The sequence below is a fragment of the Stegodyphus dumicola genome, chromosome 10 (assembly GCF_044657685.1).
Source record: "Stegodyphus dumicola isolate Sdum_Otavi_A_Nest chromosome 10, ASM4465768v1".
Taxonomy (NCBI): Eukaryota; Metazoa; Arthropoda; class Arachnida; order Araneae; family Eresidae; genus Stegodyphus; species Stegodyphus dumicola.
In genome coordinates, this window is record NC_140777.1 from 123,925,770 (window position 1) to 123,951,590 (window position 25,821).

Consider the following 25,821-nt stretch of genomic DNA (forward strand, 5'->3'; position numbering starts at 1 on the left):
CTAAAGTGCACAGAGCATTTTGAGGACGTAATAGTATGAAAATTTCATAATGAGAAAAATATATTAAAAAAATATTTTTACTGTTTCCTTTAGTACTTACTTCTCAGTATGTTCTAATGCACGATTTGATTTAATGCAAAATCTCTACATATAATAAAAGAAAGAGTATTTTTGTGTCTTTCGTTTGTGCTGCGTGTAAGCTAATAGACCCACGGCTATGAAATTTGGAACATAGGTGCATCTAGACAAGAGCCAGTGCACCTTGAAGCGATTTTTTCGAAATTCGAATTTTTTTAATTTTATGTTTTCTGACGAAATCACGTCATTTCGAGACATAATGGGCTACAGGAAAGCGAGATTTTACTCTACACACTCCATTTTCACATCGTCATGAAGCGTAGGTACTTAGCTATTTTACGAACTTAAAATAAATTTCGTGTTTCAATAAATCGATTAAATACAAATTTATTTAACAAAGGGAGCTTAACACCTTTTCAACAGGAATTTTTCTAAAAAAGTTTATTTTTAAAAATGTACAGTTTATTTTTCTTTGCTTTTTGGACATGTTAAACTTTCATCCTTGCGACTGCTTTTACAAAATGAATTTTGGAAAAATGATAATGTTTTGTATTTTTAAAAATTTTTTTTAAATGAACCTTCTGGGTACACTTCTCACATCGCACATCTTTAAAAATGTGATGTTGGCAACAATTTTCTTTTCTTATTGTTGTTGATAGATTTTTGATGAAATCGCATCATTTTGAATAGTTTCATTCTTTTAGAAATATGGGTTTGGCAACAATTTTTCATCATATTTCTTATGTCACTGTTTTTAAGAGATTGGCATATTTCATTGTCATTTATATATATAATACATTTTTATTGATCTTTTGTGATAAAATTGTGCTGCAGAGTAAAATTCTGCACGGGATTTTATGTTTTTTGAGTTGCTTTCATGTTATTTTTTGCTTATTTCGTTGTTTGTAAGATATTGAAAGGTTTTGCATGATTTTTTTTTCTTCAACAGAAAGTTAGTTGATTTTTTATTAGGATAATTAATATTTGTATTAAGGGATATAGCTTATTTCATTGTAATTTTTTTCTCTTGAAAATATAAGATAAAATATCATTAATTATACTTTGCTTTTCAGAATTTTTTGTTTTTTGTATTAGTTTATGTTATTTATTGCTTATTTCACTGTTTTTAAGATATTAAAAAGTTTTGAGTGATTTTTCCAGGAAACAAAGTTTTTAACCTCTTTTATACCATTTGAGTTCGTAAGATTTTGCAAAGGGAAGTTGGTTAATTTATTTATTAGGGTAATTAATATTTGTATTAAGGGATATTACTTATTTCATTGTAATTTTGTTATATGTAATAACTTTTTTTATGAAGTTGTTCTGCAGAGTAAAATTCTACACAGTTTTTAAATTTTAACGTTTGGTGTTCCCTTGAGCCATTTTTCCGGTACATTTAAAAGCCAGATGAAGGCTGGCAGTGAAGCTGCTAGTATTTAATATTTTTTTCTACTAATAAAATTGTACAGTGGTAAGAATTCATAATTTTTTACAAATTTTCTCAAACACTTCAGTAAATTCAACTAAATATTTTTTTTTAAAACTATGAATCACTTTAAAAACTTCCTGTACACTTCCCCATCCTTATGTTCCCCATCCCCATCCTTACATTTTCCTTATGTTTAGCTACTTTACACATTTTTTTGGGGGTAATTCTTTTATCCAGTCGAACACCTTTTTTCCCTTTGGTCTGTCTATGCGACTTTAATCTCTCTTCTGTAATATATATTGAACATGAATTTATATCTTTCTGTTCCTTACGTAAAGTATTTAAACATCCAAAATTAAAGAATTAAGTCACTAATTGTTGTAATGAAAGCCATTTTGAGTCTCTTTTTCTATACAGATGTTTTTTTTTGGGGGGGGGGGAATTCTTCCAAATGACATATGTAGCCTCTCACTAGTGTTCTACATTTTTCCAGATATGCATTTTGTTAAAAGTTCAGTACTGGCTAATTTTTCATCCACTGGCAGTATTTTGGATAAATTATCTACTGTTAATTTGTTTTTCATCATTGAACGAGATTTAGGTTTCTTATTTTTGTCAATGCTATATTAAAAAAAAGAAAAAAAGAAACACGATGATGTAATGCCTATTGGGCATTTTTTTATGCCTGGGTGACTCATCTGGTTCGTCAAGTTCAGTGTGGACTGTAACTCTTAATTAAACTAATTTGCAAACAAAACTATGATATCTCATTATCTTTATTTACTCATTTGTGGAAGACACTCGGGCAACCACACTCACTCTGCTTTGCCCTTAAAGCAATAAAAAGAGGTAATAACTTTCTTTTGTAAACAATAATGATGGCAGCGTCATCTGTCTTCAAAGGGATTTAACATCATCCATGGAAGAACAGAGACACATTGTTGCATAATTAGCAGTCTTTGTATCTTGCACATTCATATCTTACTAATAGTAAAAAATATTAAATGTGGAAATTAAAATAGTTTCTCTAATGTTTGTTTACCTTTTTTTTATAGGCATTTAAATATCACTAAAAAGGTAAGCAAGCATATTCAAATGCTTATAACTTCTTTAAAAATAATTTTACACAAAAGCATTTTTTTGTAGATGGTAGAGTTAAAATGTAAAATATTATCATATTAATTTTTTTCCCCCAACGTCTGGTCGAACTTCTGGGCATTGCGTTTTAGCAACTTTATTTGCTCCTGAAGAAGAGGGAACTGTATTGGTGTGTCTTAATTGATAGAGGCTTGAATAAAATTTATGCCAAAACACGCGAGTGTTGCTTTGTTAATGTTATGTTTGGCATTATTTCTACTGTTCTTATCTTCTTTAAATCTACTGCTTTTCATTATGATAGTACTTTCACCCTGAGTTCCTCAGCTAACAATTTTAAATCTTCCTTTTAGATTTTCCAAGAAAAGCTATTCTTAAGAATTTATAATCTGGCTTCTTAACAATAACCACAACTACAGTTATAATCGCTCAGTCAGTGCAACATGTGCACAACTTCCTACGCACATATAATGGAAAACAACCAGATATAAAATCTTATACAAAGTTATATCTTTTTCTTATTAACTGCCTTTAAAAAAATGGCATCCATTGCAATATTGGCCATCTTTTATGATAGCTTTATATTAATAATATTTCAGTTTCACCGTAACAATATATTACCTTAACATTTATTTTCCCTCAGCAGTATTTCAACTATACATTTAAAGCATTCTTAACTGTAAACCTGTACTCCTGGACAGTTATGAGTGTAAATGGTTAACTTTAATATCAATTCAAACTATCTAACATTTACTAAAAATATAAAATTTCACATTTATAATTCACATATTTATTTGCATTGCTACAACAAATATATATATATATATATATAATGTTGTGTGATTTTAAATTCATTTAGTGTGAAAACAAGTCGAAACAATTTACATTCAAGTTACTTCAAAACATCTTTCAAAATAGAACTTACTAAGTATGGATTCACTCTTTTAAGATAATTCTACTGTAATTAAATTTAGGAGATAGTATAATCAATATTATTTAGTAAATAAATTATATATATATATTAAATGTTGTATGATCTTAAATTCACGTAGTTCGAAAACAAGTTTTTCTAGTACTTGTGCAATAGCTGCAAAGTAAGATAATAATAATTTATTTACTAAAGTAATATTGATTATATTATCTCCTAATATAAATTTAGTAGAAGTATAAAAAAAGAGTGAACCCATATGTAGGAAGTTTAATTCCGAAAATTGTGTTTTAAAGTAACTTCAATGTAAATTAATAAAAATATTTTAAGGGGACTTGAATTAAATCATGAATAAAAAAATTTCAAACTTTGAAAAATAAATTAAATTAAAAGCAAATAATTATCGCTATTGATCGGAAATTTGTTGACTTTTCAAGGGGAACAAACCAACTCCCGTTTAATGAACAATAATTAATAAATACGAAGGTGTTCTGTCTTTTACTCAAGTAAGAATGGTTATGCCAAATTTGCAAATTAAGTTAGGCCAAATAGATCTGTGATGTGATGGGATTTAGAACCAAAGTAGAGTACCAAAACACTCATTCTGAATTAAGTATTTTCGCTAATACAAATTTTGAGTGAAAAGCAATTTATGTAGTAAAATTTATAAAATACGTGAGTAAATGTTCCCCGACACCTTCGCGTTTATCATGTTAATTCAAAATTATTTGTATAAAAATTAAACAGTGGTAATCTTAATTGGAATCATGAAATAAAACTCAAAGTGATTGAAATAAACATTACAAAATTAATAAACATAATGCTATCTTTGCAAAAACAAATGAAATAATAAAAAATTGAAAAATTAGTCTACAGGGTGATTATAATTAAAGTTTAAGTTTCAAAACGCTATAAAAAAAGAACCACTGATGAAAATGATGTGAAATTTGAAAGGAATGTTATTGAAAAAGGCGGAAAGCATATGGCAGAAGAAAAATTTTAGTTTCAAAAGTTAGCAACAGATGGCGCTGTAAGCGGCAGAATCACGACGAGAAACGAGAAATGATTCGTAAAACAATGGCTAAGGTGGAAGTTGCACATTAAAACGCATTGAAAAATTAGAATTGTTGAATAATTTTATTTGCATGACTGTACATATCACATCGAAAGGGACAAATCGGTTTCAAGAGTTTTGCGGCGACATACCGCATAAGAACCATTCATCAAAGAAGTTCGGAACTGTCGCGAGACTGGCGCAAAACATGTTCAATATGGTGTCCACCGTTGTGTGCAACAAGTTGAAAGTGACAAACAGCATGTTCCACAACGGATCGCAGTGTCTCCGGGGTGATGTTCAGAATGTGTTGCGAAATGCGTGCCTTTAATTCCGCTAAATTTGCAATTGGAGCACGGAACACAACATCCTTCAGATACTCCCACAGCCAGAAATCACACGGAGTAAGATCAGGCGATCGGGATGGCCAGGATGTAGGGAAATGACGGCTGATAATTCGAGCATTTCCGAAATGGCACCTCAGCAGCTGTTTCACGGGATGTGCAATGTGCGGAGGAGCGCCATCTTGCATAAAAATGATTTCATCCACACATCCATGCTGTTGCAGACCTGGAATCACGTGGTTGCACAAAAGAGACGCATACCTCTGACCAGTGACGGTTGCGGGAACAGGACCGGAAGCACCCGTTTGCTCGAAAAAATATGGTTGTAGGATGAATGATGCCGTAAAGCCACACCATACCGTGACCCTTTCAGGATGAAGTGGTACGGGGTGCGTTGCCAGTGGATTTTCTGTTGCCCATATTCGACAATTCTGGGTATTCACGTATCCTGTCAGATGGAAATGGGCTTCATCTGTCCACAAAATTTTCCACGGCCATTCATTATCCACTTCCATGCGAGCCAGGAATTCTAACGCAAACGTCTCCCTAGCTGTCAGGTCAGACGGAAGCAACTCCTGCACATGGCCAATTTTGTACGGATAGCATTGCAGAATGTTTCGCACAATTTTCAGCACTGTGCTCATAGGCCTGTCCAATGTTCGGACAATTCCTCGTGCACTGCACGGTTGCACACCACCGGCCGACCCCTCCTGTAATGCTGTGGCCACTTCTTCAACTACCATCGAATGCACTCGTTTTCTCCCTCTACCAGATTGCACATCAAACGAACTTGTCGTTTCGAATTTTTGCATCATTTTCTTTAGACCTACGACACTCATTGGACCAACGCCTTCTTTTATACCCTTCAGTGTCCTGAATTTTTGCAGAGCTACTCTTGACAATCATCATTCTTGTAATACAGCTTTACCAGCAGAGCGCGATCCTGCAGTGAAACACCCATGGCGAACGTCTGAGACGCGAAATGAGGAACAGCCTGGTACCTGGTGGCTTTATAACACTGAAATTTAACTAACATTTTAATTTAAGTCTTCTTTCGCTTGCAGCGCCATCTGTTGCTAACTTTTGAAACTAAATTTTTTCTTCTGCCATACGCTTTCCGCCTTCTTCAATAACATTCCTTTCAAATTTGACGTCATTTTCATGAGTGGTTCTTTTTTTATAGCGGTTTGAAACTTAAACTTTAATTATAATCACCCTGTATATATATATTATAAGAAAGTAAAATGTAAAATGTACATGAAGATATAAAAGGCCAGAAAATGCATTAATTAACTTGCGTTCTTTCTAGTGGGATGTCGGTAAAGTGTGTTCTTCTGTGTCTTACTCAGAAGGGGTGTGTGTCCGAAATTCCGTTATCGGCAGCGGGGATACTTAGAATTATTTCATGCAGCGAAACTTGTGAAAAGTAATTTATGGGACATGTGAGGGACTAGGAATGCTGAGGGACGTTTGTTGCGGAGTTCTTATGTGAGTGAAAACGTCTGTTAAAATTTTGAATATACTAACTAGTGAATGGAAATTAATTAATTTCTGGCTTATTATCGTGTGGGAATGAGGAAGAAATTAGAAAAAGAAGAAAGTAATTTTCACTGTCAACGAGCTACTTGACAGACTGAAGATTATGAAATAGGCTCATTTTTTTTAAAACAGCATAAGAAAAGTCTGAAAACAATTAGCTTTTTACATTATATAAAATTTTGTAATTACACAATGTACAAATCCTCCAATTGATAGTCATCCAACTTATATACCGCCTTCTCAGGTTTAGGAACAAATTATCATATCCCTATCAGATAAATGATTAAGAGGGAGTACAGTCAAAAGTTGTTAATTCGGACCCCCATAATCCGGACCTCAAAGCTACAAACTTTCTGCGCATGCATCGCATTGACGCATGCGCGTAAGACCTTTACGGCTGCGAATACACGTGTGCACGTGCGCAAAATACGTTTACGAATGCGCGTTTAATGTATAACGGATGGTATAAGCTAAGCTAAAATTATCTAATTCAGTTAATGTTGCAGATTGCGTTGTTCCTTAATCTTCAAATTGGATTCGGCTTATTATTTTTTGCAGACTGTTAGAGCAATTTTATAAAAGTAAGCTTGAACTTTCGATTATGTCAAATAGAATTTCCGATATATATTTACTAATATGTAAAGGATCTACAAAGCAAAAATATATTTCAAAGTCCATTAAACAAAAAGTGGAATTGCTAAAAAATGGATAAAGGCATTCCGAAATCTGTTTATCATTTTCATGCTGCTCTGCGGCCGGTGGGGGGGGGGGGAATGCCGCGGCACGCAATAAATTGGAAGTTGATCTGTCAGCACTATCCTTATCTTCAGGGCAGATGCTTTTATTTTATTTGGCTTATAATTCCGTACTAAATGTAGTATTTCATCTCGATGTACTCTGTCTTTGATATGATTTAAATCAAATTCCTCGTCATTATGATTTGCTTCCGATAATGAAGAAAGTGATACAGAGGTTATTGAAAACGAACAAATTTCGATAGACAAATTAGTCGGTATTCTCGACACAGCAATTATAGGACGTGAACAGCGGAACTTTGTAACTGAACAAGAAATTATGTCTGTTTATAGAATTAAAGAGAATGTATTATCACATAAAAAACGAAGCAACTTACATTGAAAGAAATGTTTAATAAAATAAACAAATAAATATTAAGCCTTTTTTTTTTTTTTTTTTTTGTAAATTTTGATACCCTTTAGATCATAATTGTTCTTTATTTCATAAATTACGGTTTCATATTTTTAATTGTATAATTTCTGCATGCCATCTTACCAGATTGAAACTGATGATCTATAATCCGGAATCGCCGAAGTCCCGACGAGTCCGGATTAATGACTTTTGACTGTATTTAACGCCTGCTCTTTTAAGACTATGGTTAACAAATCAATTAGGTATTAGATTATTTTTGAGAATTTTAATAATATTTATTAAAATTTCGTGTTGTAGATCTATCGTATCTGTGTAAATATTTTTAATACATTGTATCTGATTTATTATTGTATTACTAAAAACCTTTTTGGAGATGTTGGAGTCCAATTTATTACTTTGTTAGTATTGAAACTGAAGTTTCTTGTTTTGTCAAACAGTAAAATTTTTTTGTAGTTAATGATTTGAAGATCGAGATAGTCGATGTTATTTTGCGAATTATTAGTTTTACTAAGTGTAAGGCATTCTAGATAAATCTCGGAGTGTTCAATCTTATTAAAATTATTAAATGTAATAAGATCATCTATATATCTGTAAGTGTGCTTGTAGTAATTTAATTCTTGCTGTTGTAAAGTTTTTTGGAAGTTAAATTCTTTGATAAATAAAAAGAGATTACAGATCGAGGTACTGGAATGGGAGCCCATTGGAAGTCCTCTGACTTGTTTAAAAAGTTGGTTTTGAAATTTAATGTAGTTATGAAAAAGTGTGCATAGGTAGGTTTTCCATTTACTAAGATTCATAATCGTGAGCATAGCAGCGAAGAGTTTAAGCAGATCTAGTAGACTAGTATAAATTTCTTTTAAAGGAAGTGAGGTATATAAGTTTTCAAAGTCATAGCAGTTAATGTTTTGTATGTCAATTGTTTGAATGGCATTAATGACAGGAGTGTTATTATGGATGATCCAGCAATGGTGGTGCTACAATCATTGAAAATAAATTTACAAATTTTTTTAAAATGAATGTACAAATAATAGTCTACATTTTTCTTGTAGTTATTAGTTCCATTTGCTATAAATCTGAATTTTAATGGTGTATAAAACAACATTAAAATTGAGAATTTGGGAAGTGCATAGAGATTAGTAAATCTGTTGTAGTTTGGATTTAAAGAGATATTTAGTTTCTTTATGAAAAGTTTTAATTCTGTTTATTATAGATGTTTCTGTAAGGTTAGCTAATTGATAAGTAGTTGCGTTGAAAAGTTCTTTCTGAATAATTGCTGCATAGAATTGTTTTCATAATGATGCTAAAGTTATTATTTGCTTTATCTATTTTTGTAATAGTAAAAAGTTTTTTTAAATGTTTTATATCAGACAGAAGTTATGACCAATTTAATGTACTTTTAAACTTGAGGTATTGAGTGTGATGGATATGCGTTTAAGTATTTTCCATTTTAAAATTAAAATTCCATTTTAAAAAGGTATCTATAGGTAAATTCAGTTGATAACTTGCTTTAAATTCATTGATGCTGTTTTTGAAAGTCTTGTTACAGTAATTTTTATTTATGTGTCTAACTGGTCTAAATTTTACTCTGTAACTCATTAGTATTTTTAGTTGATGGTTTTGTATGATATTCAGGTTGCCACAAGATTCGTACGGTCCTTAAGAGTCCTTAAAAGTCCTTAAGTTTTTTGGAATCAATTTTTGGTCCTTAAAAGTCCTTAATTTCGACGAAATTCGGCAGGAGGTCCTTAATTTTAATCATCTGAAATTTCTGTCTGTTTTTATGATTGCCATTCTGAATGTGAATTAGCATTTTGGACAAATATTTTTGGCGATTCATTGACAAAATGGGCGAATAGGTTCATGGGTTATTATTTGTTTCTATTTCTAATATAAACGGTGGGATACTCAAATTTCTGAGCAAGAAGTGAAACACAAGCATTTCAAAATTATTTCATTTTTTTTTTAATGAAGAGCTCGTAAACAACATTTCGCGTTTGGGAATGTGAATTCTTTATTAGACGGTTCCGAATTTGGCGACTTATCAATATTTTGGCGATTTTAAGATCAATTTCTATAGAAAACTTTTAATTCGGTTTGGTTTGGTTTTATTAGATTACGGCAAAGCACTCGAGAGCTCTCTGCCTTAAGGGAGGGATGCCTTCGGAGGACTTTCTAAGGGAAACTGGCTCGTATACACGTTACACATGGGGAAAACCACGAAAACGCCTATGTAGCCAGCCCGTTCGCGGAATTCGAACCTCGGACCGAACTACCAGTGTTCAGCGACGTTACCACTCGGCCGCTGGTGGGCCTAAAAAAAAAATTGCGCAGAGAACATGCTAATCTTCTCTGTATCGTTCCAATTTTAGTATATATGCTGCAGAAGCGAGTACTTTTAATTCGGAAATCTGGGAATTTTTCGACGATATTTTTTTTAAATGTTATAACTTTGATCAATTTCATTAAAAATAATGCTAATACATTGAAATTTTATTCAAGAAATAACATTAAAATTAAACATTTTTATTTCATATACAGTGACTGCTTTCGATTTTGGTGACTTATTATATAATATTTTGAATCTGAAAAATAAACAAGGTAATAAACGCTTTAGCACAATTTATGAAACAATTCTTAGCAAAAGAAAAATAGCTATGTAATTAATTAAAACTGCCTTCATTGTAATTTTTTCATGGTCAGAGTTTTTCCCATGTAGTTGTCTCAATATGCGTCAGTTTTCTCTATGAAATTAATTTTATACTTTTCCCTCTGATTTTTTAAAAAAATATTTCAGCCTTTTTGCTGTTACAGAATTGGTTGGGGTAATTTTTCTTCAGGATTTTTGACTCTGCAACTTGCAAAGTTTAGAAGAATTTGAAGGCAACATTTACGGTCCCACGAATCTAGAAGATTCCAGACAAATGTCTTCATGGTATTAACACGTAATGGATGTATTTTACAGAAAGTTTGTGATAAACTTTTACTTTTGGGAGAATGTTCTGAAAAACAAGGAAAACCTAATTTTTAAATGTTTTATTTCTGATACTAGATTTTTTTTCTTAATATGTTTATCTTTCCATTGTTTTCTCTACTTTTTACTAGATGCACTCATGGAAAATATAAAAAATGTTTCTAATCTTATCACAGTCGTCAGTAGCGTAGCTAGGGTGGGGCAAGGGGGAACATCTGTCCCCGGGTGCAGCATCCATGGATGCCAAATTGATGTTACAAAATTTTAGAATGAAATGTTTTTCATTCTTGTTATATAGGAGTGGGGCGCAAAATCTTCAATTGTCCCTGGACGCTGAAAACCTTAGTTACAGCTTTGTGTATCATACACAGGGCTGGCACTACACATTTTCCTACCTGATGCAATCTCTCTGGATCTTAAATTCTAAAATTTTGCCATTTCTTGATTTTATTGCTCGGTGTGTCACTAAATTTTAAAAATTCTGCTACATCGGCTCTGCAACCGGCTCATACTGTTTATCATTTTATATTTATTCTGAATGTTCACATCACTAAAGAAATAAAATTAGCACCTAAATCTATGTGCATTTATTTTTTTAGAATAACAGAAATCTTTAATTAAATCCAAAAATTCTAAAATGAAGAGGAAACTTATTGAGAAAAGAAATGGAATACACAAAAAGAAAGAAAATTATTCTTCAAAGATATGTACAGTTGTTATTATGTAAATTATGCATTTGTGTATAATTTCAGCCTTTGCTGTAATTTTTCCTTTCCGTTTTCTCACCAAAATGAAAATCACCTAGATAATTTTTAAACTAAGGTTTTGGAGTTGTAAGACAGAATTTGTTTCTTTCCTCCGCTTACACCCTGAATTAATTCCTTACCAGCTCTGATAATTTGTAATTATTCGTTTTTGCGTTATCGTTGCCGATACTTGAATTTGTTATGCGATAACTAGGTTACGACGAGTAACGAGTTTGTTAAGGCGTGTTACTACTAAGCCAGCTTAGATTAAAATTAAATTGTCTGATCTTTGACCGTTAGTCCACATTTTTAGTTTGAATTTGACTGTTACTGTTTAATTGGATCACCATAAGCTGTAGTTGATTTTGCTAGCATAAGAACATGCCTTTATGTTCGAAGCTTTTTTTAAACCTTTATCTGACTTTGTAGTTACCTTTAGACATAGCAATAATTTGCTTTATGTCTATCAGGGGTTTGGGATTATTTAACATTTACCAGATCAAGTAAAACCTCACAGGTACTTTATTGAGAGATTGCCAAGTTAGTAGATAAAACATGAGAAACTAGTGAGAATATTTTTTTTGCATATTGAAACAAATTTCTTATAGTACAGTTGTTATTATGTATAATAAAATAATTTATAAAAGCTGCTTTTAAAAAGAAAGAAATTGATATAATAGAATGTCTGGAAAGGCTTCAAATTAAAAAATAGACGCTCAAATATTTTGCCGAGTACTGTTGCTACAAAACGTAAATGTTTTGTAGCTTTTAATGTGTATCGTTTAAGAATCATCCTCATATCGTTTAAGAATCAATGTCATAAATAACATGTATTTTAAACTGTGACATGTTAACCGATTGTGATTTTAATAGTGCTTTTTTAACAAATATTTTTAAAAAAATATATTTAATAGTAGCTATGTAAATCTATAATGATTAAGTACCCTTATCTAACTAATGTAATTATTTGTAACTGGTCACCCTTAAAAATTATCTGTGCATATTAAACTGCGTTATCATCTTTCATTAATCTTTACCGTGGTCACAAGAAACAGCACAAAATGTAAAAATTAAGGTGAAACTTAATTCTTTGCATCTAGTGAGACTTAAATAAATACAAAACAGCTTATCACCTCTGATGCTTTAGTGGCTTATTGGAACCTTAAAATATATTAACTGGGTTACAACCCCAGGAATTCTACATGAAGTTATAACATAAAGTGTGCTCTGACAACTTTCAGAACTTGCCAAGTGGCCCTAGAATAAGGCTTTCATGTTTTTTTTGTCAGCAGGCCTCTCTCTAGGCAAGCAGTAGCAGTAACAACAGTCAGTCAGTTTTCTGTAAGGGAGTCATGCTGATTATAATTTTGCTTCTCATTTTAACCTATGGCGTTTAACATAAAATCTACCCGCTATTTACTTAGCCTCTAAACTGAGCAAATACGTGACAAAATGAGACATAAAAGAAAAATATCAGTATAAAGCTAAATTAGTAAAATGTAAATAAAATGTCATTAATCTTCTATCAGATATGTCCAACTATTATAAAGGTAAAATATTTAATGCTACTTGATAAATTTAATAAAGTTTATTTTATTCCCAACTTTGATTTATAATTGTATTTATTAAATTATGTTTAATAATAATGCATTCTATTTGTGGATCTATTTTATTCTTAGGATGGTATCACTTAAGTGAAGTTCAGGCATGGCATCTTTAATTCAATTTATTCAGTTCCCATTTTTTGATGGGTCCTTAATTTTTTTCATTAATGGCCCTTAAAAGTACTTAATTTCCATGTACAGAAATGTGTACAAACCCAGTGCCAGTAATTATGTGCTGGTGATGAGCATCTACGTAAGTACTGTAAATTGGTAATTTGCAATGTCATTCAGCTGACTTATCTATTTCATGGTGGTTAGTAAGCAAGTTGCTTAACGTCTTTTGATATTTAAATGCTACTATGGTATGGTGTCTACAGCTGGGAAGTAAACTTTACAATCGTTGAAGATTTTAGAGAATCAAATATTGTCAAACTGCGGTGCAGAAAATTGACTTTTGATTGACAGTTCTAAAATGAGTAAAAATGGCTAACCTTAGGAATATTTAAAACTAACATTTTACTAAAAATATCAATTTGCATGATGTTTGATATTATTTACAATTTAGATATTTATTTGCAATAACACAAATCAAAAGTAACTCATATATTTTGCTTTAGAAGAAAGTATTATAAACCCAAACTAATAAAAATGGCATTGTTTATGTATACAAGTGATACATGATCAAGAAATTTCTCATCTCTGTAGTCATCACAGATATTTAATGATCTCTTGATCCCAGTATAAATGTGCAAGTATAAATTTGCTGTCACTTCAGTATGATCCATTTTGCCGATTCTTTAACCACTTGGAATACTTGGATTTGCTAATGCTGAGTCATAGAAACCCGAAATGGCCATAAAATGAAGTCATCAAATGAAGGAAGATAGTTAGCTTTACGAGATGGTTTTTTTATCATGACATTCACATGCCAAATCATAAATAATATATTCTAAAGACAGTATAAACTGCCATCCTCACCATACACACACCTCTGCAAAAGTCCAAGAAACTCAATTCTTTTCTAGTGTTGTTCGTGCCTTAGCACCATAGTCCACCAGGTGGCAAAGCTTCGCTCTTCTTAGCACATTCTTGATTCGTACAAACTGTATTTATTATCTACACATTTCCAGTAATTGTTTAAAATGAAGATTTTCTCTTAGTTGCTTGCTTTAAAATCACGCCATCTGGGAGTTTCAGTACTTTATATTTCTCTAGTTGTTCTATATACTTAAGCATATGAGGATCACTCTGAAATTTTTGAGATACATATAGATTTTTAAATTTATACTTAACAAATTTTAGGAGTCTTGAAAGTAGCCTCCTCCAGCTTTAATGCAGTTCTGTAGGCAAATTTTTCAAAGATTAAATGCCTTAAGCCATTCATTTCTTGGAATCTATAAAAAAATTCATTTATAGCCTCATCAATCTCATCTTGGAATGAAAATGACGTCCACGTAAGTTCTTTCTTAGATAAAAAATAACCAAAAGTTACACATAGCTAAATTGAATGATGTTCTACCCAAGGCTGTGGAGTCAGTAGGGAAAATGACCGACTCCGACTCCCTCATATATATATATATGTAAACATATACATATATATATATATATATGTCATATTAAAAGCACAGGAAAAAGTCAGAACACTGTTGATGTGTATTTATCCCATATTGAAGAGGAAGTAATCTGATTGCGTCGTAAGCTAATGTGTTGACTTCGTAAATAAAACTTGGCAGTAGAAGCGATTTTAATTCCATTTTTATTTGCAACTGATATTTGTGGCCACAATCACTTGGCACTCTAGTCGTGCCTTTCCACAGAAGATTTACATTTTTGATATTGTTGGGATAGAAAGCAAGCCAGCGAAATTACATCTTAGGACAGTAGAGAGCAAAAGCTGAAGTGCGTAGTTATGCAAGATGGAGGCACACGAAGAGAAAAGTTTTGGTTTACAAGGACAGTTTCAGTTCCCAATGATTACATCATCAGAGCTGAGCCGATCATAGAGTGATCTAGAAATGACGCAATGCAAAGAAGTTATTACGATTTTAGAATAGAGAGGAAGAATTAATGTTTATAGTTTAATCTATAATTTTGATTCATATATTTTTATCTTACATATTCCGCCCTTCAAAAAGAAAAAGGCGTAGCGACAGAGAAGCCTTTTTAAAGAAAAAGAGTTAAAGCACAAGCAAATTAAAAAATATATAAATAAATAATAAAATTTTGATCCTGTAAAGTATTATTTATAAATATCAATTTTTTTAAAAAATAGATTAAAGCACAAGCAAATTAAAAAAAATATAAATAAATAATAAAATTTTGATCCTGTAAAGTATTATTTATAAATATCATTTTTTTTTTTAAATAGATTCTTAATTTTTTAGAGTCCTATTGAATTTTTCAACATTTCAGTCCAAAAGTCTTTTTGTTTGAGAATTCACATAATCATAATTCTTCAGGGAAGGTTCTTGTTATTACAGAATATCACAAAAACTTTTACATAATCATTACTTATAATTAAATGTAATGCACATAAATATTTATGATACTTATTTCTATACTGATAAATTGCAATTTAACTTCAGAATTTATGGTTTCACGTTATCATCTTTCATTTACAATTCCTTTATTTTACCATACTGGAAGGCCTCGCAATACTTCTAAACAAACATATCCATCAATAGGGCTGTCCTCTTGAGCTAACCAGTGTGTTCTAGGCACTGGTGGCCCAGGGTGCCTAGACAGTTACTTGAAAAGGCCTTCATTCCTTGCATTAAGGTAACTGGCCTTTGAGAACTGCACTAATACATTCCATAATAAAAAAATATAATAATAATAATAATAATAATATAAAAAATTTACATGCATTCATAAAATGAGAGCCTCCAACATTATCTTGCATGAAGAGGGTAAAAGGAACAACTGTGCAGAGGTAATTACAGGCCTCTGTTGAAGGAACCAGTACACCCTCAGCATACTATACTTAACACACAATAACCCATAAATTTTAACATGCATTTACCATAATTTTATATTACGTATCTGTAATAATTTCACTTATTTTTTACACCTACTTCATTTTTAGAATAATTATAAAATTCGTATTCAAAATTCTCAACAAAATTTCAAAAACATAAAAACTTATCTTAATATCCTTCCCTATGAATAATTTAAGTAGCTTAAAATTAATTACTTAATTTGCTCACACATAATTATGAAAAATTAATGAACAAGAATTTCAGATTTTCTCAAAACAAATTGCAGAAATGTTAACTAAAGTTGAAATGAAAACTATTGAATTCGCAACATATTAAATGATTTAGTTCCTGAGCTAGATTCACACGAATGTAATAATTTTTTAGTTGTTGCAAAAGCGGAAGTGCAAATAATTTTCTGTCGCACATACTTGCAAACACTAACTCGGATCGACCTTGAACCCGCTGTAATGCTGAATTCCTAAACGGTAATTCACTGATGATTTAAAGCACTTTTTTTCTAAATATTGTAGAGATCGGCGAGCAAATTCAATATTCCTTTTCACTAGGCATTCGAACTTCTCAATTTATCGAGAGATTACTTTCAATCTGTAAACACTACACGAGATTATTTTTTTGAAGCACTTGCAAAACAATACAGCAGAAGAATGATCTGTTATTTTTTAAACACTGAAAAAACAAATTTGATGATTCACTTCTTTCACATTATCTTGGATTTATCACAAAACGATGATTTGAAGAGCTGAATTAAATTTTCCACTGAGGTTTCAGGCTGCAGGAAACTATCCTTACCGGCTTAATTGTCATATTAAAAGCACAGGAAAAAGTCGGAACACTGTTGATGCGTAGTTATCCCATATTGAAGAGGAAGTAATCTGATTGCGTCGTAAGCTAATGTGTTGACTTCGTAAATAAAACTTGGCAGTAGAAGCGATTTTAATTCCATTTTTATTTCCAATTGATATTTGTGGCCACAATCACTTGGCACTCTAGTCGTGCCTTTCCACAGAAGATTTACATTTTTGATATTGTTGGGATAGAAAGCAAGCCAGTGAAATTACATCTTAGGACAGTAGAGAGGAAAAGCTGAAGTGCGTAGTTATGCAAGATGGAGGCACGCGAAGAGAAAAGTTTTGGTTTACAAGGACAGTTTCAGTTCCCAATGATTACGTCATCAGAGCTGAGCCGATCATAGAGTGATCTAGAAATGACGCAATGCAAAGAAGTTATTACGATTTTAGAATAGAGAGGAAGAATTAATGTTTATAGTTTAATCTATAATTTTGATTCATATATTTTTATCTTACATATATATATATATATATATGTAAACATATACACATGGGTTAAAGCTTATTTTTTCATATAAAAGAAGTAATAGATGCTACAGAAAAAAAATTGATGACATAGCAAATTATTTATATTAATTAGCATTTATTATGAAATGGAAAAACTGGCATTAGTTATTTCTAAGAAACAGTATAGCTTCGGCAAGATTTTCTTTGTTGGAGGGCCATAGATTCAATCTGATAAACTTCAGAGCTGAGAAGAGTCTTTCCACACTAACTTGAGTAGAAGGAAGAGCGCTTACTGTTAGGGCTACTTCTTTTAACTTTTCAGGATAGATTTTTATAAGTTCTAAAAAAGGTGTCTTGCAATAGCAATCATATTTCTCTATTTCTTCAAAGGCTGTGTAGATTGGTTTGGTTTATTTAATTTATTTCAAAGCACGCTTCAAATTCAAAGCACGCTTTCTAATCGGGCTGTCTGCCTAAAGGGAGGGATGCCTTCGTGGAGGACTTTCTAAGGGAAACTGGCTTGTATGCACGTTACACATGGGGAAAACCACGAAAACGCCCATGCAACCAGCCCGTTCGTGGGATTCGAACCTCGGACAGAACTACCTGTGTTCAGTGACTTTACCACTCGGCCGCTGGTGGGCCCCAATGGCCATGTAGAAATCTTGTTTGTATTTTTTCATTTATATATATAAAGGCTCTTGTTTTTTTATTTTCATTCTCTTTGTCTTAATCTTTTCAATATCATCCTAAAATACAGTGCAAAGTTTTTAATCTGAACGTCCATAATCCGGAATGATCTATAATCCAGACCTCAAAGCTACAAACTTTCTGCACATGCGTAGCATTTACGCATGTGCATAATAGCTTTACGCAGGCGTATATGCGTTTACACATGCGCATAATACGTTTACGCATGTGCATTTAATGTATAACGGACGGTATAAGTTAGGCTAAAATTATGTAATTATCTATTTCAGTTAATGTTGCAGATTACGTTGTTCCTTAATCTTCTAATCGGGTCCAGCTTATTGTTTTTTGCAGACTGTTAGAGCAATTTTATAAGAAGTAAGCTTCAACATTCGATTATGTCAAAAAGAGTTTCCGATTCTGGAGCTGCCAAAGGATCTACAAAACGAAAGCATGTTTCAATGTCCATCAAACAAAAAGTGGAATTGCTGCAAAAAATGGATAAAGGCATGAAGAAAGTGACATAGAGGTTAGTGAAAACGAAAAAATTTCGATTGACAAGTTAGTCAGTATTCTCGGCACAGCAATTACAGGACTTGAACAGCGGAACTTTGTAACTGAACAAGAAATTATGTCTGTTTTTAGAATTAAAGAGAAAGTAGTAGCACATAAAACGAAGCAATTTAAACAACTTACATTGAAAGAAATGTTTAATAAAATAAGCAAATAAGTATTAAGTTTTTTTTTTTTTTTTAATTTTAATACCCTTTAGAACATCATTGCTCTTTATTTCATAAATTACGGTTTCATATTTGTAATTTTATAATTTCTGCATGCCATCGTACCAGATTTAAATTGATAATCTATAATCCGGAATCGCCGAAGTCCTGATGAGTCCAGATTAAAGAATTTGTACTATATTTCTCAAATCTAATTCATCAGTGGGAAATGATGATAGGGACTCAATTGCAATGTCTGCAGTTTGACTCTCCTGATTTGAATTCTCCAATTGTTCTGAGAATAATTTCGTTCTTAATGAAAGTTCATAGATGACTTTCTTTGCCTTTTTAATTTGTTCATCATCCATAAAAATTCGGTGTTTCGGATCTACATATATTGAAACCAGCATGATCTCATTGTCTAGCAAACTAGTTTCTCTTTTGTTCATTGAAGAAATGATTCCTTCTGCAATAAACCCTCCATTTCAGAAAGAACAAACATCCCATTCTCGCCTCCTGTCAGTTCTTCAGATTACAGCTTTTTTGTGGCTATATACGGTATAGAAAGAAGTTTCCAATTCTGCAGTATCATTTCACAGTCTTTCTGTTAATGAAACATTAGGGTTATCTAAATCTCCTAAAAAAGTTCTTAATTCTAAAAACCTCTTTATCATCAAATATGTACTTCCTTATTGCATTGCTTCATCAATAATTGCTCCTTTTCCTGTTCGCTTCCTAAGAATGGCATCAATGTTAGGAGTTGTTGCTGCTATTGCTGTTTACCTAAATTTATCAATGAGATTTGTAACTAAATGAAGTAACTAAATGAATCAGTTTAACCACTAATGGCAAATATCACATCCATCCTCCTCCCTTATATTTATTTATTAATAGGTCAATAAAATAGAAAATAACTATTTATTAATGTATACAGTTCATAAATAAAAATAATAACTCAGCTTGTCATAAATTTTTTTCAATTCATTTAAATTTCATTTCATTCAATCTGTCCAACAAAAACTGGAGTCGGAATCTACCTATTTTTAGCGACTCTGACTCCTTTTACCACAAAATCTGCCCGACTCCGACTCCACAGCCCTGGTTTTACCACTCTGATATTATTTTGTTCAAGAAACTCGGGTGTCAATCTTGCTGAATGAAAAGGTGCATTGTCATGGTGGAGCATGAGTCTGTAACATTCACTTCTTGAAGAATTTCTGGAAGACACTTAGTGGTGTACCAGTTAGCTATGACTGTTATCTCTCTTTCTAGCTTGATGGCTTTGATCAGTCCTGCACTTCTGAAGAAAACGGCATACGTTACTTTTTCCATGGCATGTTGTACGCATGGGATCATCTTCAGAAACCCACACTTTACCTTTTTGAAATGTTGGAATGTTAGAAAATGTTGTCTTTATTTCATCATCAGTTGTGATTTCAGAAAAAATGCAGTGACCACCATATACAAGTAATTTAAGGGTTTCTTTACTGATTCTGAAACTTTCCTCTTTTTGGTGCTCATTTAAAGTATGGGGAACCCAATGGCAAACTAGTTTTTTCATATCCAGTTCTTCATGAATAATTTTATGTATGGTGGCTGATGCAATGTAAAGTTCCTTCTGTATCATTTGATAGGTACAGCAATTATCATCGATTAACATTTTCCATATGGCAGACGTATTATGCGGAATTATCGCTGATAACGTGTGTTCATCCTGAAGAGAGTTGCAAGCTCTTGGAAATTCTGTAAACCATCTGAATGTAGTTGCATGAGATGGACCTTTGTTTCCAAATGCTAACTGTAAACATTGAATTCATTTTTCTCGATTTAACCCCACTTTAAAATCATAGAAAATCATAGCGCAATAATATTCTCACACTAACTCCATTCTTCCTTCTGCCTAAAATTTATTCTATGCTAAACTACTTCGTCATCGGACAATAAAAAATCATCTACTAGGCTAAAATAATTCATATTTTGAAGTCTAACCGTTAATTTTTTTCTGCCTCTTATCATATGCATGTACAGTAGAGTCCTGCAAACCCGACATAATGTGGAATGAGAGACTGTCATGTTTCCGAAAAGTCGAGTTTTACGGAATAAGGGATGGGGTTTTCAGAACTCTTAACATTAAGCTGTAAATTACTCTGGATATTTGTAGCACAATATTGGACATGGAAAAATACAACATACAATTAAATAATGTTGACTTTTTATGTCAAGTTCTAGTACAATAGGAGTCATAAAAAGAACAAATATCCTAAGAAAATTGAGTAAAAAAACTTAAATACAAAAAAGAAGAAATATTATTAGTATTTCGGTGTAGAAAAATATTGTGTGATGGTAGATCGTTTCTCACACTCATTCTGTGGTTATACAGCTTCATCCCGTAAGTGACTGAGGAACAAAATGTCCATACCAGATGCGCCTTGCTCCTCCATGTAACTGAGCATCCCTTCAGTCCTTCACTGTGGGTCATTTTAGCTTTCCCGTTGTCTTCTTCAAGCTTTTCATTTTCTGATTCATCTTAATTTGCGTCTTTTACCAGTGCGACTATTTCTGCATGTCCTAAAATTTTGCTATTTTCATCTTGTCCTGTCAATTTTTCAACATCACCATCAGTAACTCCTGGCATTTTCTTCAGTCAGTCAGTAATTTTAAAATTTTCTGTCTGTTGTTTGCTTTTGTGAAATTCGTTTCCTGAATAGTCCAGCAACTTTTTCCAGGAACGAACGAGGCTTATTTGTTAGATTTCACTCCAAGAATGAGCTATCCGTCCAACATATTTATTTTCAGTTTCTTGATCATATTATACCCTGTCACCATGGCTAGGACAAGAGATGAAAGAGGTTTACATATTTTTTCTTCAATGCCTCCAAAACTCCCTGGTCCATCTGCTGACACACTGAAGTTATGTTAGGAAGAAGAAACATGGCTCTTATATCTCCATCTCGTAACTGTTCTGCATCAGGATGTCTAGAACGAGAATCGTCTTCCTTGGAAGATTTTTTGATATTTACAAAAAAAAAAAAAAAAAAAAAAAAACTTTTCCGCCAATGGAACGAACTGTTGATGAAGCCAATCATTAAATATTGCTCCATTCATCCGGCCGTTTGACTGATTCTAGTACCAAACAGGAAGATTGTTGGTTTCGGTCTCATTAGTGTACTTTTTCAATGATTTTAATTGCCTATAAGCACTAGTTTGAGTTTATGGCTGCTTGTTGCATTACTGCATGTCAAGATTGTGACTCTCTCCTTGCTTCTTTTGCAGCCAGATACCAATTTTTCTTCCCTGGATGACAGTGTTTTCGAAGGTAATATTCAAAAATTCAGTTCACAATTATAAATTTGATTTCCAGATATACCCTCCTTTTTAATTAGTTTGTGGAAATTATGCTTAAATATTGCAGCATTTTCCAAGTTAGCAGATAGCTTTTCCCCGCAAACGTTTAACTGCCTGATGCCGTACTGCTTCTATCGAGCCAGGCAGCACTAGCAATAAATCCAGACTCTCCTTGAAATTCATCATAAAATTTTAGGGCTTTCTCTTATAAAATTAGTCCTGAAATGGGTGTTCCCTTTGCTGCCTGAAACACAAATAAAGCGCCTCGCTCACTTTTTTATATTCACTACCTTTCATACATTTTCTTTCCTTTAAACTATCCATATATGATCTTTTCACACACCAAGTTTTCTTTACACTTTCCCTTTTATCCAGTCTCTTTAAGGCATCTAGTTTCATTTCCTTTGTCATACTAGTTTTTCTTTTGAACGACATTTTTCACTTCGCAAAATATCAAAAGTTTCCAAAAATATGTTAACATGTATACGCTTGGATGTGAACATAGGAACGATACTGCGATGAACTAGTGCGAATTTAGCTTGCAATGAGATGCAGTCACAAAACTTCAGATAAGTCTCCTAACGTTTCACAGCAATAGAAAGGAATGTGAGCCAGCTGCCAGCTGCTACCTGACTTTCTTCACATCCTCGAAAGAAGCAAACAGCGTTGCCAATAGTATTACAACATAGCTTGAAATTTGTTAGGCAGTTCCAAGAATAAATAGCACAATGTGAAAACAGCAAAAATTACAGAAAAAGAACACTCAAATTTTTCAACAGAGCAGGAGAGACATACACATAAATAATAATTTTATGTACCGTATGTAATATTTGCTCTGTTTGACCTAGAGATATCTTAAAAATCTTCCAAAAAATTGTTGAGTTGAGTGGAATGTTGTGATATGGTGAGTCGAGTTTGTGGCCTCTACTGTACCTAAAAAATTTCAGAGTGACCTCAGTATTATATATTAACACATTTGGGAAAAAAAATATGTGTTATTCTGTTCTAATAGTAAGATGAAAGTTTTTCATTACAGGACTTTCTTGTAAAGAAATGAAATTTAAAAAGTACTTCATTTTAAAGTTTCTTCTTTTGATGCAATATCTATACTTTAAAGCTGATTTAAGAATGAGAAGACATCTTTATTTTACTTCCTTTCCTTTTTCTTCAATGATGTGATTCTACATTTATGTGTCTTATTTTATGAGGTTATTTTTTAAACTATTAGAAATGAAATAACAATAATCTTATTAATTTATTAGTATCTGTTATTGATGATTGTTTTTGATTATTCTCTCTGTTACTATGATGAATGTTTCCCCCCTTTTCTGCTTTGTGTTTATGTGATTTTATTTTTCTGCTAGTGGTTAGAAACAAACAGTCTTTAACAATTAAGGAAATTTCTGTTTAGTCGTTTTCCTAATATTAATTTTTGTGTACTCCAGACTATTTCAGTTTAATTTTTGCTTGATCTAAGTGGGATCTATTAGTGTTTCTTCTGATACTTTTCTCCTTTAAAAAATATATAACATATTTTACAAGGAAACAGTAACAAGAAATAATTCTGTAAAAAATAAATTTAATAAGAAATGTTGCAAAATTTACAGCCTCGCTAGAAGGAACAGTATGAAATAATTACACATGAGGAGAAACATAATTTCTTATCTTAGGGGGGAAAAAGAAAAAAAGAAAAGAACTTTTCTGTTTATATTTTGCACTTGTCAAATCTTTAATAATTATTTGTTTAACATTTGGTAGATAAAAGTGAATGTTGTGGCAAGAAAACAGAAAAGAACTTTTTATATTTTGTAGTGATCAAATCTGTAATAATTATTTGTTTAACCTTTAGTAGAACAAAGTAAATGATGTCAGTAATTATATTTTAATTTAAAATTTTTTTGTGACATAGGCATTCCTATTGTTATAAAGTTATATGAATATAGTAATTGAATTAGGGAATATTTGAATATTTCAATCCACAAAATGATTTTCATGTGTCAACGAAAAAGCATTATTAGTAATCTTTGTATTTTCTTTTTATGTTTTAATTTTATTTCATTCATTCATATTTATTTATTTTGTCCCCTCCTTCAGTCTGAAGACCAAGCAAAATCTGATGTAAGTAGTTAAATTTGTCATTTGTGTTATCATTTTGCTTTGTTACAATATGTTAGTTATAAAGTTCTTTATTAAATAGTTTTCATATTGATTTCTTCCAGTTTGATTCATGAGGTTTGCTCTTGCTGATTTCACTATTAAAAATTGCAGTATTGTTTGATTTTTAATTGCATAACCCATATTTGGCAAATTATATATACCATTAAAATACGGTTTAATGTCGCGTTGACGCACGCACGTAAGACCTTTACGGCTGCGAATACGCGTGTGCGCAAAATACGTTTGCGAATGCGCGTTTAATGTATAACGGATGGTACAAGCTAAGCTAAAACTATCTAATTCAGTTAATGTTGCAGATTGCGTTGTTCCTTAATCTTCGAATTGGATTCGGCTTATTATTTTTTGCAGACTGTTAGAGCAGTTTTATAAAAGTAAGCTTGAACTTTCGATTATGTCAAATAGAATTTCTGGTATATATTTACTAAAGATCTACAAAGCGAAAGTATGTTTCGAAGTCCATTAAACAAAAAGTGGATAAAGGCATATCCTTTGTTTATCTAAACTTTGTTTATCTTTAACGCCGCAGCGCACAATGAATTGGAAGTTGATCTGTCAGCACTATCCTTATCTTCAGGGCAGATGTTTTTATTTTATTTGGCTTATGATTCCTTACTAAATGTAGTATTTCATCTCGATGTACTCGGTCTTTGATATGATTTAAATCAAATTCCTCGTCTTTATAATTCGCTTCCGATAGCGAAGAAAGTGACAGAGGTTATTGAAAACGAAAAAATTTCGATTGACAAATTAGTCAGTATTCTCGGCACAGCAATTATAGGACTTTAACAGCGAAACTTTGTAAATGAACAAGAAACTATGTCTGTTTATGGAACTAAAGAGAATGTATTATGACATAAAAAACGAAGCAACTTAAACAACTTACATTGAAAGAAATGTTTAATAAAGTAAACAAGTAAATATTAAGCTTTTTTTTTTTTTTTTTTTTTTTTTTTTGTAAATTTTGATACCTTTTAGATCATAATTGTTCTTTATTTCATAAATTACGGTTTCATATTTTTTTTTAATTTTATAATTTCTGCATGCCATCTTACCAGATTTAAACTGATGATCTATAATCCGGAATCGCCGAAGTCCCGACTAGTCCGGATTAACGACTTTTGACTGTATAATAAATAATGATTCAAATAGGTTAGCGTCAGATCAGCAATGTATCTATGTAGAATGTTTTGGTTTAATTTGTGTGCCAAGCAGATATGCAGCACCAGAGCCAAATTACTGATCATACAAATTTATGATAAAATGATTGTTTCTTCAGTAACAAGGTATTTTATTCAGTGAAGTGAAATTAAGAATCGGTACTCTCAAGATGTTTTATTACGTGCGAAGGGGGCAATCAAATGCATATGTGTAAAGCCTACAAGAAAAACTCTGGTTTTGAGGTCCGGATTTTAGATCATTCTGGATAATGGATGTGTGAACTTTGTACTGTGTTAGATATTCAGATATAATTGATCATATTTCAGAACTTTAGAATGTGGTGTTAGTTTTGGGTCCGTGACACTTAGCCGACGGGACACTTAACTAACACGGACACTTAGCCTACAGGACATTTAGCCGACACGGATACTTAGCCGACAGGACATTTAGCCGAAACGGACAGTTAGCCGACAGGACATTTA

The 25,821-nt window shown here is 32.1% G+C and overlaps 1 protein-coding gene and 1 pseudogene across 11 annotated transcripts in view; one reads left to right on the forward strand and one right to left on the reverse strand.

The window, feature by feature from the left end:
* The window catches only part of LOC118184533 (uncharacterized), a 130,913-nt gene that overhangs the window by 87,182 nt on the left and 17,910 nt on the right, over positions 1–25,821 (forward strand). For 10 of the 11 annotated variants that reach the window (XR_015043535.1, XM_085825497.1, XM_085825504.1 and 7 more), the window contains one exon: positions 24,098–24,121. The exons of the other annotated variant lie outside the window; for it this stretch is intronic. Coding sequence is in view for 9 of the 10 variants with exons in the window: in XM_085825497.1 (XP_085681623.1) it covers positions 24,098–24,121 (24 nt within the window). In the remaining variant the exon portion in view is untranslated. The remainder of the gene's footprint in view (positions 1–24,097; positions 24,122–25,821) is intronic. 11 annotated transcript variants of the gene reach the window in all.
* On the reverse strand, positions 9,958–10,027 carry LOC118184534 (U6 spliceosomal RNA; annotated as a pseudogene).